Source organism: Piliocolobus tephrosceles, chromosome 11 (genome assembly GCF_002776525.5).
Source record: "Piliocolobus tephrosceles isolate RC106 chromosome 11, ASM277652v3, whole genome shotgun sequence".
NCBI classification, from domain to species: domain Eukaryota; kingdom Metazoa; phylum Chordata; class Mammalia; order Primates; family Cercopithecidae; genus Piliocolobus; species Piliocolobus tephrosceles.
The window spans coordinates 127,498,922-127,514,484 of record NC_045444.1 but is presented as its reverse complement, the minus strand read 5'-3'; the positions used below and the strand labels follow the sequence as shown (position 1 = coordinate 127,514,484).

Sequence of the window (15,563 nt, the reverse complement as noted above, 5' to 3'; positions counted from 1 at the left end):
CTAGGTCCATGGCACCCTAGGCAGGAGGCCTGGCAGGGCCATGGGGAGAGACAGTCACTGTGACGAGGTGTCCTGGACCGATGGCACATCCTATGGCAAGTCCTGGACTTGGCTACCTGTCTGTACCGTTCCAGGCCTAGTGCAGGGACACACTCAGGGCAAGTGGACAGAGCCTCTAGAGCTGCATGAAAGTCTCCCCATGACCTGAGAGCAGTATTTCCATCGAACACAAAAAGCCAACCACAAAGGACAACGTTGATGAACTGGATCACGCTAAAATGAGGAATCTTTGCTCCCATCCCAGGCACGTGCCTACATGGGACAGAGGGCTGGTGTGGATGTCACACAGCCGAGGAAGATGCTGCTGCAGAGGCTGACTCTAAGCTTGCAGGGAGCAGGCCTTGTCCTGCCAGGTGCTGACAGAGACCGCAGGCTGAGTCCAGGTTTCCCTAGAGGGGAACGATGGACCAGAGACAGGGCAGTTGGAGCATCAATAAGAACAATGACCATGGGGGTCAGAAACAGCCAACAAGGAACGCCCAGCAGGTGCTGCTCCCAGTGCGGCCAAATACTCAGCAGGTGCTGCTCTCAGTGTTGCTGGGTTAGGATTCACCTCTGCAGGAGCGAGGTGGGTGGGGCCCAGCCCAGCGCCACGTGGAGACCCCAGGCAGGGTGCAAGACCACTCACCAGCATGCCTCGGAGGGGAAGGAGGCCCCGGATCCGGAAGTGGCTGGTCCCTGCGACTCCTTTGCTTGTGTACAGCAACATGTCTGAGAACTGAGAAGTAGCAAGCTTTACATCCATGAACTTCACAAACAAGTGTCTTAATAGACCAACTTAGACTCTCGCTGCTCATCATGTGGATATCAGATCTATTCAGCTTGCTGGAGATTTCTGGCAAACAGGGGACTTTCATTCATTCATTTGGTCATTTTTGACCAGAGGCAGGAAGTGGCCACAGGAACCAGTACATCTGCTGAGTCGGCGCCCAGCTAGCTTGGCTGAGAAGCTGGAGGCAGTAAGGAATTCTGGCTGGTGCTGACTCAGTTACGTCCTCATCCACATGGTTCAGGCTGGAACCCACTAACTGGTAGGAACAAGGACATGCTGGGAGGGGCTTCTGGGCCAACAGTGAGCCTGTCCCGACTGGCCATTGGGCAGTCAGTAGCACCTTCTTGCAGCCACATGTATGTGGACTTTACAACCTTTTGACTTCTGTTTGTCCCACAGTCAGGTGCTCAGAACCTGGAATGAGAAGGGAGGCTGGCCCCGGGGTGGGTGGAGAAGCTATTTTCTGCTTCTTCCCACTCTGTGACCCTCCCCTGGCCTCGTCTGACTCCAACGCTACCCACCTGGACCAAAGCCTCCAGGTGCTAAACTACACAGAGGCCAAGGGACTGCCGCTGCACGCGGTATCCCTAACAGAACTGCTGCCCATCCCCTTTGGGGGGGAAGCACAGCTTGAGTGGGGAGAAAACCTACCAGAAAGAACATCCTCTGCTGCAGGCCCTTCTTGGTGAGCTTGTGAAGGCAGCCCTCACGGATGAACTCCTGAAAGACAGAGACAGAGTCCCCTCTGAGCTGGCTGAGGGCAGCTGGCGGATGTGCACTAGCGGGGCCGAGGGTCAGGAATAGCCTGTGGCCGCTTGTGCTCCTCTGGCTCCTCCCAATGAGGGTCCTCTAGTGGGGCCTCCCAATGGGGCTCCTCTACCCTCAGCAGTGCCCATGGTCACCAGGTCCTGTCTTGGTGCCAACAAATTCAGTCTTCAAATCATCTGCTGAGCATCTGCCCCGGACTAGGAGCCCTGGAGCCCTGACACAACCAAGAGGTAGAGCCCGGGGTAGTGTTCTTGCTGAGGAGAAGCTGCTGGAGGGTTCAGCCACAAAGATGTCATCTGAGATCTGCTTTGAAAAAACTGGCCAGGAGCATGTTTGAGAATGGGAGGAGGAAAGGAGGGTTCTCCTAGGTATTCAAATTAGCCCCTCCCCACAGGGCATTAGATAAGAAAAAAGAATCCTGCCAGTGTCAGACACCTGTGCAGATAAGGTAAGCGAGAGTCCTGGGAGACCCTCGAATTTCTAACCTGGACTGCTCTGGAACCCTTCCACCATTTGTTCCTTTCAGACAAACAGGAGGAGCAGCAGGTGTCCGGATAATGTGTCGGGGGCCCGCTAGTATGAGCAGCCCCAACATACTGTGTGAAGGCGCAAGGAGGAGCACACTACACAGATAATCCTCACAGACATGTAGGATGAAAAACGAGCCCAAACAGAAACGTCCACCCCACACAATGAGGAAGGAGGTCATATGGATGCATTTGCATAATGGGATGAGGCTGGTAACTAAGCTTGTGGCTCTCACTCCAAACCTGCCTCCCAGCCCTACTCTAAGAGGCCACAGGGGCATGACAGGGAGCCCTGGAGACCGCACGCTGAGGTCCCTGTGAGCTGCTGGCAATTGCGTGGCCCTGGGAGTGGCAGTTCCAGCCACAAGCAGCAGCATCACGCTCAGAGACCCCAGCACTGGCTGAGCAGCAGCCCCCTCTCCAGAGCCCCCGCACAGGGTGTACTTCCCAGACCCACGGGGCGCCTTCTCCACCATGCACTGGCCCCGCTGCCAGCTGTGAGGCTCAGTGCTATGGGCCTTTGACCAAGCTGTCAAATTTGTTCCCCAGCCCTAGGGTATACCTGTGGCTCACAGTTCTGCCACCTCCCTGACACTTCACAGTTCTTTTTACCCTTTGGCACCTCATCAACTTTATACCTGGTTAACAATCCTTGCTGTTACATCTTCTGCTCAAATAACTGAGATGGTTTCTGTCTCTTGACTGACACACATATTTAACTCAGGAAGACGAGAAACTCTGGGCTATACAGACATGACTTGAGAGATTTTGACTAATAATAACAAATTATTATTTGAATTTGCACAGCATCTACTTCATGCAAGGCCCAGGGCTGAGCAGCTGACATAGATTCCTTGTTCATCCTCAAGACCTCCTGCCTCAGAGAGGGGGTGCAGCCTGCCCAGGACACACAGGAAGTGTGGTGGGCCTGAGTTTGATGCATGGCTCAAGAGCCTACACCTTTGCCACTGTCCTGTGGAGCTACTCTCAATTGTCTTTTCAGCGACAGTTCCCTGGGCCACTATCTATAAGACCCTGCACAGAGATTACTAGGAGCAATAATGGTATGTAACATGAGCCTACTTCCAGGAGTTCCCAGCCAGCAGCAACAGCTCAAAGCTATGCAGCCAAGGAGAGAAACAAAAGAGTGGTGGTCCTCGCACCCGATCAAAGCCCAGACTCCTGGAGTGGGGAGGTTTCCTGTGTATTCCAGGCTAATTCATTTCTCCAAGCTTGCAGTTCCACATTTTCAATACCTTCTTCTAACAAAGCTAACCCAGAACGTGATTCATACACATGCTTCAATGCACATGTGTGTGCTGAGACAGGAAACATCTCCATGTAATTTTTAAAACAATTTTTTATGTTGAGAGTATTGAGTTCAAAGCAAAAAGCACTAGTGACAGAAAGTAACTGGCCCAAAAGACATGGGATAGAATCAAGAGTCCAGAAATAAATCCATATGTTTACAGTTCATTGATTTATTTGTTTTTGTTTCTGAGACAGGGTCTCACTCTGTTGCCCAGGCTGGAGTGCAGTGGTGCGATCACAGCTCACTGTAGCCTTGACCTTCTTGGCTCAAGCGATCCACTAGCCTCAGTCTCGGGGGAAGCTGGGACCATAGGTGTGTGCCACCATGCCAGGCAAATTTTTTTTTCTTTTTTTTTGGTAGATACAAGGTATCAGTGTGTTGCCCAGGCTAGTCTCAATCTCCTGGCTTCAAGTGATCCTTCTGCCATGGCCTCCCAAAGTGCTAGGAATACAGGCCTGAGCCACTATGCCTAGCCCCCACTGATCTTCTACAAGGGTTAAAAGACAGACAATTCAATAAATGGTGCTGGGAAAACTGGACATCCACATGCAAAATAATAAAGTTGGACTCGTACGTTCCAGTATACACAAAAACTAACCCAAAATGGATCAAAGATCTAAACAGAAGAGGTAAAACATAAAATTATTAGAAGAAAAGAAACAGAAGGGTAAATCTTCATACCCTGGGTTAGGCTTTCTTTCTTTTTTCATTTCTTTTTTTCATAAATACACAATTTTGTTTGCTATTTTCAGGGGAAACTTAGGCATTAAACTGTAAGCTGATAAAATACTATACCCAAATTTTAGTGAATTAAATCTTAGTGATTTTAGTGAATTAAATCTTAATATCTTTAAATTAAAAAAAAAACACAAGCCTATCTATTATCAAAGTCAAAAATCAAACAATGCTAAGGGGCCAGCAGCTCCCCAGAGATACACCCTGAGGGCCCACAGTGGTTGCCTGTCTTCCGAGCTCTGCTGGGGAGGACAGGGTCATCCCATGGCTAAGTCTGCCCTCTAGAAAGGCTTTTATAAATTGTCTAAGCCAAACATTTAACAGCATACAAGAGACCTTACCAAAAGGAGGTGGTAAGTCCTAATGCTGGAGAACTTGGTTAATCAGGTTATTGGCAAAGAAGATGATGAGGCCTAGGCAAGAAGTCTCCAGAAGCACTGGAAACCAGACAGTGTCAGAGCCTCTGACCGGCACATGGGCAGCTGGCAGTCTGCACAGTGCTCCTTGGGAAGCTGGAGTTCCAGAAACAAAGAACTTGGAGCCTGCCCTGCACACCAGGTCCCCAGACTCTGACAGGTCCCCACAACCAGCTGAGAAAGGTCTGTTTTCAAAGCATGTGGGCAGTGGTTTCTAAAAGAATCCCATCAGCTCCCACGTCATGTTGGGTGGAGCCCATGAAGGTCGACTGAAGTCCCAAACACCCCAGAAAGGCTGGACAGTTATACAAAGAAAATGACAGAGTGGTGAGAGAGAGGCATTTGTGATGCTCCATAAACATCCCCAATTTTCACCGTGACCCAGACCTTCAGCTCCAGAAGTCAACAGACAGGCCTCCAGTCCAACCTCTATGCCAGGTGTGACATGGCACTGACAGGCACCAGCTCTGCCACGAGCCCGCAGAGTGGGGGACAAGGCAACATTGCTACCTCATGCTAACGGGTTAAACAGATCAGTCTCAACGCAGCAATCTTTGTGGGCATTTCCAGAGTATAAACCCTGGGGAGTCTATCCACACTGAAAAGGGGTACAAAGTTCTCTCGCCTGGAAAACACAAATTGAAAAGCCTTGACTGTCCCGGACTGAGTCAGGCAGGATCATAGCCTATGTCGGAAAGAGGCCTGGCCTTGAAACGGTGCCAGGAAGTAGTGATGATGCAGAAGCCGCCTTTGTCAGGAGCTCTGTGAGGTTGAGAGCAACCAGCGATCCCACCTGGGAGGCAGAGTTCCCAACTGAGTCTAGGGCCTGGCAGCCAGACCAGAGGCCACGACGTGCTGGACGCCAATGACGCTGTGGCCACTTCCTGCCAGTGAAGCCCAGGATGCTTTTACAGACTGTGTGTAGCACCAAGAACTCTGTCCTTTACATGATCTTCAGGGATTGAGTGGGCTGACTGGGAGCATCTGTCTCAGTATCTAGCCCCCTCAAGAGACAGCACCCACCTGGCCGCCATGCTCCTCCCCTTGGGGACACCTGGCCTTGGACAGCTGGACCTGTCTCTCACCACCCACCTCAGAGGCAAAAAAGGATTCACACACAGATCTCTAGAAAAATGATCAAAAGCAGGTTCCTTCTCGCAGCCAAGCTTCCTGGACATGGTAGTTCATTGCATCTTGGGAAAGAGTAAATCATTTTTTCATACTGTGTCCCTTACATCCTTGAACCTTGTTCTTGCAAAATCTTGGTCTTCTTGCTGGGTTCACTGGCCATACTGTATGGGGTGTTGTGAAGTTCCTTGGACATCACATAGAGGAACTTGGCCTGATCTTCATTTCCATAGTTGTAAGAGGAGCCAATGCTAACCAGTTGTTCAAACTTCCGACTGTCAGACATGGTGGACACCATCTGTGTGAGTTCCTCCTCCTGGCACTGAAGTACGTGGTACACATGCTTCATGGGCACCTGTGATGTTTTGTTCTCTTGTTCTCTAATTTTATCCTTTACAAGATTTATTAATGAGGTGATATTATAAAATTCTGCTTTCTCCAACACTCCTTCCTCTGCAAGATCTTTGCTAATCACCAGCTTGCCATGTCTCAGGTAGTTCAGCACAGGCCCGAAATAGGTGGGGTCTCTGACCATTAAATAGGCAACAGTTTCATCCTTGTCGGGGTTAGCCTGGTACAAGCAGTACAGGAAGTATTTCAGGTCCTGGCACAGCATCTGCTGGGTGGTGAGGAAGTAGGTGCCACCAACGCTGAGCCAGACCCATTTGGACACGCTGCCGGGTGCTGGGCCAGGGTGCTCTGAGTCCTGCACTGCAGCAGCACAGGTCGACCCCACCAGCCCTGCCCCAAGGCTGCACTGGGCAGGTGGCAGTGCTCATAGTAATTCCTTTTTTTCTGAGACAGGGTCTCGCTCTGTTGTCCAGGCTAAAGTGCAGTGGCGGGATCATAGCTTACTGCAACCTTGAACTCCTGGGCTCAAGCAATGCTCCTACCTTAGCCTCCCGAGTAGCTAGGACTACAGGTGTGTACCACTATGCTTGGCTGACAATAGTTTCTTAGATATAACATCTAAGACACAAGCAACTAAAGAAAAAACTAGATAAATTAAAACCTTTCATGTTGTAAATGAAGGCCACCATCAAGAAAGTGAAAGGACAACCCACACAATGGGAGAAAATATTTGCAAATCATAGTCTGATAAAGGTCTATAGCATTCAGAATATAAAGAACTCTTAAAACTCAACAGCTTGTCTTTTACTTTTGGGTTTTAAGAGTTCCTAACAAATTCTGAATAAAATAAAAGGTGGGCAAAGGATCTGAACAGACATTTCTCCAAAAAAGGCCTACAAATGGCCCATAAGCACATGAAAAGGTGCTCAATATCATTAGCCATCAGGGAAATACAAATTGTAACCACACAAGACAGCATTACACACTCACTAAAATGGCTAGAACAAAAAAGTGACACATGATGTGCAGAAACTAGAAGTCTCATACAAGTTGGTGGGAATGAAAAATGGTTCAGTCACTTTGGAAAACAGTTTGGCAGCTCCTCAAAATGTTAAACATGGAATTACCATATGACCCTGCGTATGGTATATACTCAAAACTGAAAACATAAGTCCACACAAAACTTGTACATGAATGTCCACAGCAGCACTATTCATAACAGCCAAGAAGTGGAAATAACCCAGTGTCCATCAGATGAGTGGAGAGACACGTGATACATGCATGATGGAATATGATTCAGCCACAAAAAGGAACATAAGGCTGGGCACGGTGGCTCAAGCCTGTAATCCCAGCACTTTGGGAGGCCAAGGCAGGTGGATCACAAGGTCAAGAGCTTGAGACCATCCTGGACAACATGGTGAAATCCTGTCTCTACTAAAAACACAAAAATTAGCTGGGCGTAGTGGTATGTGCCTGCAGTCCCAGCTACTTGGGAGGCTGAGGCAGGAGAATCACTTGAACCTGGGAGGTGGAGGCTGCAGCGAGCCAAGATTGCGCCACTGCACCCCAGCCTGGTGATAGAGAGAGACTGTCTCAAATTAAAAAAAAAAAAAAAAAGAAAAAGGAACATGAATGAACCTTGAAAAGATTATTCTGAGTGAAAGAAGACAGTTACAAGAGGCCACATTAATGTATGATACCATTTCTATGAAATGCCCAGACAGGTTAACTCCTTAGAGACAGAAAGCAGATCAGTGGTTGCCAGGGGTTAGGGAGCAGAACGAGGTCCCCACAGAACAGCATCCCCACCCAGACAGGATTACCTCAGAACAGAGTCCCCTGAGAACAGGGTCCCCTTCAAAATAGCGATGGGAAGTGACGGTTAATCAGTGTGGGGGTTTCACTTTGGGGTGATGAAAATGTTCTGAATTAGATATTGATGGCTGCATAACCTTGTGAAGATACTAAAACCCACTCAATTATACATTTTTTGTATGTGTGTATGTATGTATATATGTATGTATTTTATTTTATTTTGAGACAGAGTTTCGCTCTTGTTACCCAGGCTAGAGTGCAATGGTGTGATCTTGGCTCACTGCAACCTCCACCTCCTGGGTTCAAGTGATTCTCCTACCTCAGCCTCCTGAGTAGCTGAGATTACAGGCATGCGCCACCACGCCCTGCTAATTTTTTGTATTTTTCGTAGAGACAGGGTTTCTCCATGTTGGTCAGGCTGGTCTTGAACTCCCGATCTCAGGTGATCCGCCTGCCTTGGCCTCCCAAAGTGCTGGGATTACAGGCGTGAGCCACTGTGCCTGGCCGTATTTACCTATTTTTAACGGAGACAGGGTCTTGCTCTGTTGTCAGGCTGGAGTGCAGTGGTGTGATCAGGGCTTACTCCAGCCTCCACCTCCTTGGCTCACGCAATCCTCCCATCTCAGTCTCCTGAGTAGCTGGGACCACAGGTGTGTGCCACCACACCCGGCAATTCTTTTTTTTTTTAATTCTCATAGAAACAGGGTTTCCCCGTGTTGCTCAGTCTGGTCTTGAACTCCTGGGCTCAAGCAATCCTCCCACCTCAGCCTCCCAGTGTTGGGATTACAGGCATGAGCCACCGTACCTGGCCAAAATTATACATTTTAAAAGGGTGACTTTCGGCCGGGCGCGGTGGCTCAAGCCTGTAATCCCAGCACTTTGGGAGGCCGAGACAGGCGGATTACGAGGTCAGGAGATGGAGACCATCCTGGCTAACCCGGTGAAACCCTGTCTCTACTAAAAAAATACAAAAACTAGCCGGGTGAGGTGGCGGGTGCCTGTAGGCCTAGCTACACAGGAGGCTGAGGCAGGAGAATGGCCTAAACCCGGGAGGCGGAGCTTGCAGTGAGCTGAGATCTGGCCACTGCACTCCAGCCTGGGCGACAGAGCGAGACTCCGTCTCAAAAAAAAAAAAAAAAAAGGGGGGTGACTTTCGTGGTATGTAAATTATATCTCAATTAAAAAAAACAAAGTAGCTCAAAAAACATTCCCAGAGTAAGGTCACTCACCCTGCCAGGAGCAATGAGGTTCTCTACGCCCACCAGGTCCCGCTGCAGCTCTGTCAGCTTCTGCAGGTTCTCCAGCCGGATGAGAATGTGCTGTAGTGTGGTAGTCACCTCTGTGATGGCCTTCAGGGCATCTATGTGGAGAGACCCCTCAGTATAGGTGTAAGGCAGTGGTGTGCACAGCACCCTCCACCCACCACCTTGTGACAGAAACCAGCATTCTAAAAGGCAGTTCTTTTTTTTTTTGAGACGGAGTCTCGCTCTGTCGCTCAGGCTGGAGTGCAATGGCCGGATCTCAGCTCACTGCAAGCTCCGCCTCCCGGGTTTACGCCATTCTCCCACCTCAGCCTCCCGAGTAGCTGGGACTACAGGCGCCCGCCACCTCGCCCGGCTAGATTTTTGTATTTTTTTAGTAGAGACGGGGTTTCACCGTGTTAGCCAGGATGGTCTCGATCTCCTGACCTCGTGATCCGCCCGTCTCGGCCTCCCAAAGTGCTGGGATTATAGGCTTGAGCCACCGCGCCCAGCCTAAAAGGCAGTTCTAATTAGAGGTACATCCTACTTGACTCCTTACAGCAGCGGTCCCCAGCCTTTTTGGTACCAGGAATGGGTTTCATGGAAGACAATTTTTCCACAGACCAGGGGTGGTGGGAATGGTTTGGGGATGAAACTGTTCCAACTCAGATCATCAGGCATTTGTTAGATTCTCATAAGGAGCACACAAACTAGATCCCCCAAACGCGCAGTTCACAATAGGGTTTGTGCTCCCATGAGAATCTAATGTTGCTGATCTGACAGGAGGAGGAGCTCAGGTGATAATGCAAACAATGGGGAGTGGCTGTAAATAAAGAGAAGCTTCACTTGCTGGTCACTCACCTCCTGGTGTGTGGCCTGGTTCCTAACAAGCTGTGGACTGGACTGGTACTAGTCCATGGCCAGGGGTGCTGGGGATCCCTGCCTTGTAGGACTTTTAAGGACTGCTGCCTACTATGTGCAGCCACCAGGTGCCTGCTCCTGCAGATACCCCTGAGGACTTCAGGTTGTTCAACCCAAACTGTTGGCCAGCCCATATTCTGGTTTGGCAAAAATGATAGGCTTTGTAAATAATGATTTAATGTTATGGGTAAGGCAGTATTTGCTCTTAAAGGAAAATGATTTATTGTACTTTAAAGGCTAAATGATTTGCATCTTCAAAGCAATTGTAATTTTCTCTGTTAACTAGGAACGGATGCTAATCTTATAGTTCAAGCAAAGGTAAGAGAAAGTTTATAATCTGGACAGGAAACTTAAAACACAAAGTTATACCAAGAGTAGTCTGCCCAGCTCTGAGGCCCATGCTGAGAGTGGTGGCGTAGTGTAGCTGAGCCTGCTCCCACCTCTGACGATGCCTGGAGCACAGGGTCTGCTTCCTCCTTGCTGGAATCACTCATGGGGACCACCTTCCCCCTTCTTTCTTTTTATTAATTAATTAATTAATTAATTAATTATTATTATTTTTTGAGACAAGGTCTGTCTCCCAGGCTGGAGTGCAGTGGCACACTTTTGGCTCACTGAAACCTCCGCCTCTCAAGTTCAAGCAATTCTTGTGCCTCAGCCTCCCAAGGAGCTGGGACTACAGATGCCCACCACAACTCCTGGCTAATTTTTTGTATTTTTAGTAGAGACAGGGTTTCACCATGTTGGTCAGGCTCTTCTCCCACTCCTGACATCAGATGATCTACTCACCTTGGCCTCCTAAAATGCTGGGATTACAGGCGTGACCCACCATGCCCGGCCACCTTCTCCCTTGTTTCTATCATGACTCCCTCTTACTTCCTGGCCACAAAGCTTCTCCATGACAAGGTCCACACCCCTGACCCAGTACTGCCCAGTGCTCAGCTCTAGCCCTGGGAAGATTTGTTAGCATGAAGTCACCTGACTGTTCCAGCTCTATCCTTTCCAGTGGGGGTGACAGCAGTCCCTTACAGTTTTCAGAGGATAAAGTCAGAAAAGAATGAAGTATGTGAAGAGATCATCATTGACAAACAAAATTGACTGACAAAATTCACTTTCCGTCAAAGACACCTGCATGACACTGAAAACAAGGAAGAACTTCAGTGAATCCAGCATAGGTCTTGGCAGCTACCAATGCTATTGCTCTGTGCAGATTTCTAAGTTCCTGACCCAACCCCTGGCTCTCCCAGGCTAGCCATCCCTCAAGCACTTGGGTCTGAGCCCCTCCTTCCAGACACCATGTCAGGCAGAGACTCATCATGCCATGCCCATTCATTGCATGGCTGCTTGAGTCCACTCAAACAAGCACCAGTGCCACCCTGCCCTCAAATGCTGACTCCACAGAGTGCAGGGCTGGGAGCCTGACTGCCACATGGCCGCTGTGCTGCACCTCGGTAGGTACTGGCAGCTGCTCAGGACACATTTTGGACCTGATGGCATGATAATGATCCTACACATCACCTGATCTGCCTTGATATTCTCCACAGAACCCGCAGAACAGGGTCTCCACAGAGCAGTGTCCACTGCAAAACAGGGTCCCCTCAGAAAAGGGTCCCCCTCAGAACAGGGACCCCATAGAATAGCATCCCCCACAGAACAGGGTCCCCTCAGAAGAGGGTCCCTTCAGAACAGTATCTCACTCAGAAAAGGGTCCCCTCAGAACAGGGTCACTATAGAGCAGTGTCACCATCAGAAAAGGGTCCTCACAGAACAGAATCCACATAGCACAGGATGCCCACTGAACAGAATCCCCCGTAGAACAGGGTCCCCTCAGAAAAAAGGTCCTCACAGAACAGGATCCCCACAGAACAGCATCCACCTCAGAATAGGGTCCCCAGAGAATATAAAGCCCTCAGAACAGGGTCCCCTCAGAACTGCATCACCCTCAGAACAGAGGCCACATAGAGCAGCATCCCCCTGAGAACAGGGTCCCCACAGAAAAGGATCCCTTCAGAACAGGGTCCCCACAGAATAGCATCCCCCTCAGAATAGGGTCCCCTCACAACAGCATCCCCCTCAAAACAGGGTCCCCTCAGAACAGGATCCCTCTCAGTACAGGGTCCTCACAGAACAGCATCCCATTCAGAATAGGGTCCCCTCAGAACAGCATCCCCATAGAAGAAGTTCCCCACAGAACAGGGTCCCCACAGAACAGAATCCTCCTCAGAACAGAGTCCTGACAGAACAGAATACCCCACAGAACAGGGTCCCCTCTGAACAGAATCCCCCTGAGAACAGGGTCCCCACAGAACAGAATCTCCCTCAGAACACGTTCCCCTCAGAACAGCATCCTCCTCAGAACAGGGTCCACTCAGAACCGTGTCCCCCTCAAAACAGGATCCATCAGATAAGGGTCTCCCTCAGAACAGAATCCCCACAGAACAGGATCCCCTCAAAATGGCATCCCCCTCGGAACATGGTCTTCTCAGAACAGTGTCCCCGCAGAACAGGGTTCCCCTCAAAACAGCATCCCCCTCACAACAGGATCCCTTCAGAACAGGATCACCACAGAACATAATCCCCTCAGAACAGGGTCCCTGCAGAAGAGGTTCCCTACAGAACACAGTCCCCTCAGAACAGGGTCCCCACAGAACAGCATCCCTCTCAGAACAGGATCTCCCCAAGAACAACGTCCCCTCAGAAAACAGTCCCCTCAAAACAGCACTACCCTCAGAATAGGGCCTCCACGGAACAGAATCCCCACAGAACAGGGGCACCTCAGAACAGGATACCTTCAGAACAGGGTTCCCTCAGAACAGAGTCCCCACAGAACATGGTCCTGTCAGAACAGGATCTCGACAGAACAGGTTCCCTTCAGAACAGCATCCTCACAGAACAAGGTGCCCCACAGAACAGGGTTACCTTAGAACAGCAACCCCGGCCGGGCGCGGTGGCTCAAGCCTGTAATCCCAGCACTTTGGGAGGCTGAGGCGGGCGGATCATGAGGTCAGGAGATCGAGACCACCCTGGCTAACATGGTAAAACCCCGTCTCTATTAAAAATACAAAAAAATTAGCCGGGCGAGGTGGCGGCACCTGTAGTCCCAGCTACTCAGGAGGCTGAGGCAGGAGAATGGCGTAAACCCGGGAGGCGGAGCTTGCAGTGAGCTGAGATCCGGCCACTGCACTCCAGCCTGGGCGACAGAGCGAGACTCCGTCTCAAAAAACAAAACAAAACATAACAAAAAAATCAGCAACCCCCTCAGAACAGGGGAACAGGGTCCCCACAGAACAGGGTCCTCACAGAATCAAATCCTCCCTCAGAACAGGGTTTCTACAGAACAGGATCCCCACAAAACAGGGTCCCCTCAGAACAGCATCCCCTCACAACACCATCCCCCTCAGAACAGTATCCCCCACAGAACAGGGTCCCCTCGGAATGGCATCCCGCTCGGAACAGGGTCCCTTAAGAACAGTATCCCTTTATAACAGGGTCCCCTCAGAAAAGCATCCCCCTCAGAACAGGACCCCCCTCAGAACAGAGACCCCTCAGAACAGAATCCTCCTCAGAACAGGGTCTCTTCAGAACAGGGTCCTTGTCAGAGCAGAATCCCCCACAGAACAGGGTCCCCTTCAGAACAGCATCCTCCTCAGAACACGTGCCCCCATGACACTATTCCCCCCTTAGAACAAGATCCTCTCAGGGCAGTGTTCCCCTCAGAATAACATTCCCCTCACATAAGAGTCCCATCAGGGTAGTGAGCACCCAGAACAGGGTTCCCCTCTGAATAGGGTCTCCTCAAAACAAGGTCGTCTCAGAGCATCCCCTGTGAACAGCGTCTCTTCAGAACAGGGTCCCCTGAGAGCAGCATCCACCTGAGAGCAGAGTCCCCACAGAGCAGTATCCTCCTAAGAACAGGATCCCCACAGAATAGAGTCTCCTCAGAGTATGGACTCCTCAGAGCAGGGTCCCCCTCAGTCCAAGATCCCCTCAGAGCACATCCCCATGAGAACAGGACCCCCAGAGAGCAGTGTCTCCCTCATAACTGAGTCCCCTCGGAAAAGGGTCTCCCTCAGAACAGTGTTCCCCTCAAAAAAGGGTCCCCCTCAGAAGAAGGTTCTCTTAGAGTAGTGTTTCCCTCAAAACAGAGTCCCCCCTCAGAACACTGTCCCCTTCAGAACAGAGTCCACCTCCAACCATGGTCCCCTTAGAACAGAATCTCCTCAGAGCAGTGTCCTCCTTAGAACTGGGTCCCCTCAGAACTGGGTTCCCCTCAGTCCAAGATCCCTTCAGAACACATCCCCATCAGAACAGAACCCCCTGAGAGCCACATCCCCTTGTAACTGAGTACCTCAGAAAAGGGTCCCCCTCAGAACAGGTTCCCCCACAGCAGCAGGCAGTGCAGGTGCGTGATAGAACAAATCAACAACATACACTTAACATCCAGCACCCTTGGAAACTCTCATCAAAATGAAGGATAAATAAAATTGCAAGGCTGGCTTCTGTCAGCCCCAGCAAATGTACTCCCTTTTGCCCAAGAGAGTTCTATTCAAGTTCTCAGGAAGACCAAGAGGCTGGTAACATTTGTACACCAAAGGCCATTTTGAAGAAGGCCCTTCTTGACAAGCATTCTTGTGTCCCACATTTGGGGAGTGGGGTCATGGAGGAAAAGGAGCCTGCCATAGTGTCAGCCGAGAATGTTTCATCAACTGGGTCTCACTGCTCTCCAGAGATGGCTGAGGTCTGAAGCAAACCTAGGGAGGCTGATGGTTATCAATGTTCTCAAAGCACTTTCACAAACACAGCTTCACAGAGGTTTTGCACCAGTCTATAAATTTTACTGATGAGGAACCTGTCATGTTATGAGGTACAGGAATCCCTCCAAAATCCTATGTCCCTCAAGCACATGGTAGACGTGGCCAGAACCTGGGCCCCAGTCTTCTCCATGGCATGTCTTCGCTGGTCGCCCGGGGTCCAGGCCACCCTCTGCTCCAGCACTCTGCCTACCTAACTACTGTGGTATAATGACTGACAACGAGAAACATTTTAAATATGGTGTGGTTATTTCATGCTTTCCTTAAAATGTTTGAAAATGTTTTCTATAATTTTGTCCTTCTTTTTAGCAAACATGAAACATTTTCTTTTAGAATGAAAAGAAAGAGAATCATCAACACTGTATGATCCATTCTATTTCTTGCTAATTAGAAAGCATCCTTATTTATATCCATTCATGGCTATGGGAAACCAGCTAGAGGAAATGCTAAGTATTTTTTCATCTATTTTTAATGACAATGATAAAATTTACTTGTAAAAACACCCTGATGTGGTGGCTCACACCTGTAATCCCAGCACTTTCAGAGGCTGAGGCAAGTGGATTACGAGGTCAGGAGTTCAAGACCAGCCTGGCCAACATGGTGAAACCCTGTTTCTACTAAAAACATAAAAATTAGCTTGGTGTGGTGGCGGGCGCCTATAATCCTGGCTACTCGGGTGGCTGAGGCAGGAGAATCACTTGAACCC

The 15,563-nt window shown here is 49.8% G+C and overlaps 1 protein-coding gene and 1 pseudogene across 1 annotated transcript in view; both read right to left on the bottom strand.

The window, feature by feature from the left end:
* The window catches only part of FARP2 (FERM, ARH/RhoGEF and pleckstrin domain protein 2), a 141,545-nt gene that overhangs the window by 9,912 nt on the left and 116,070 nt on the right, over positions 1-15,563 (bottom strand). The window contains exons 19-21 of the mRNA XM_026449083.1: positions 9,114-9,244; positions 1,484-1,552; positions 689-778 (exon numbers count right to left, since the gene is read on the bottom strand). Coding sequence (XP_026304868.1) covers positions 689-778; positions 1,484-1,552; positions 9,114-9,244 — 290 coding nt within the window. The remainder of the gene's footprint in view (positions 1-688; positions 779-1,483; positions 1,553-9,113; positions 9,245-15,563) is intronic.
* LOC111528383 lies at positions 5,822-8,707 on the bottom strand (annotated as a pseudogene).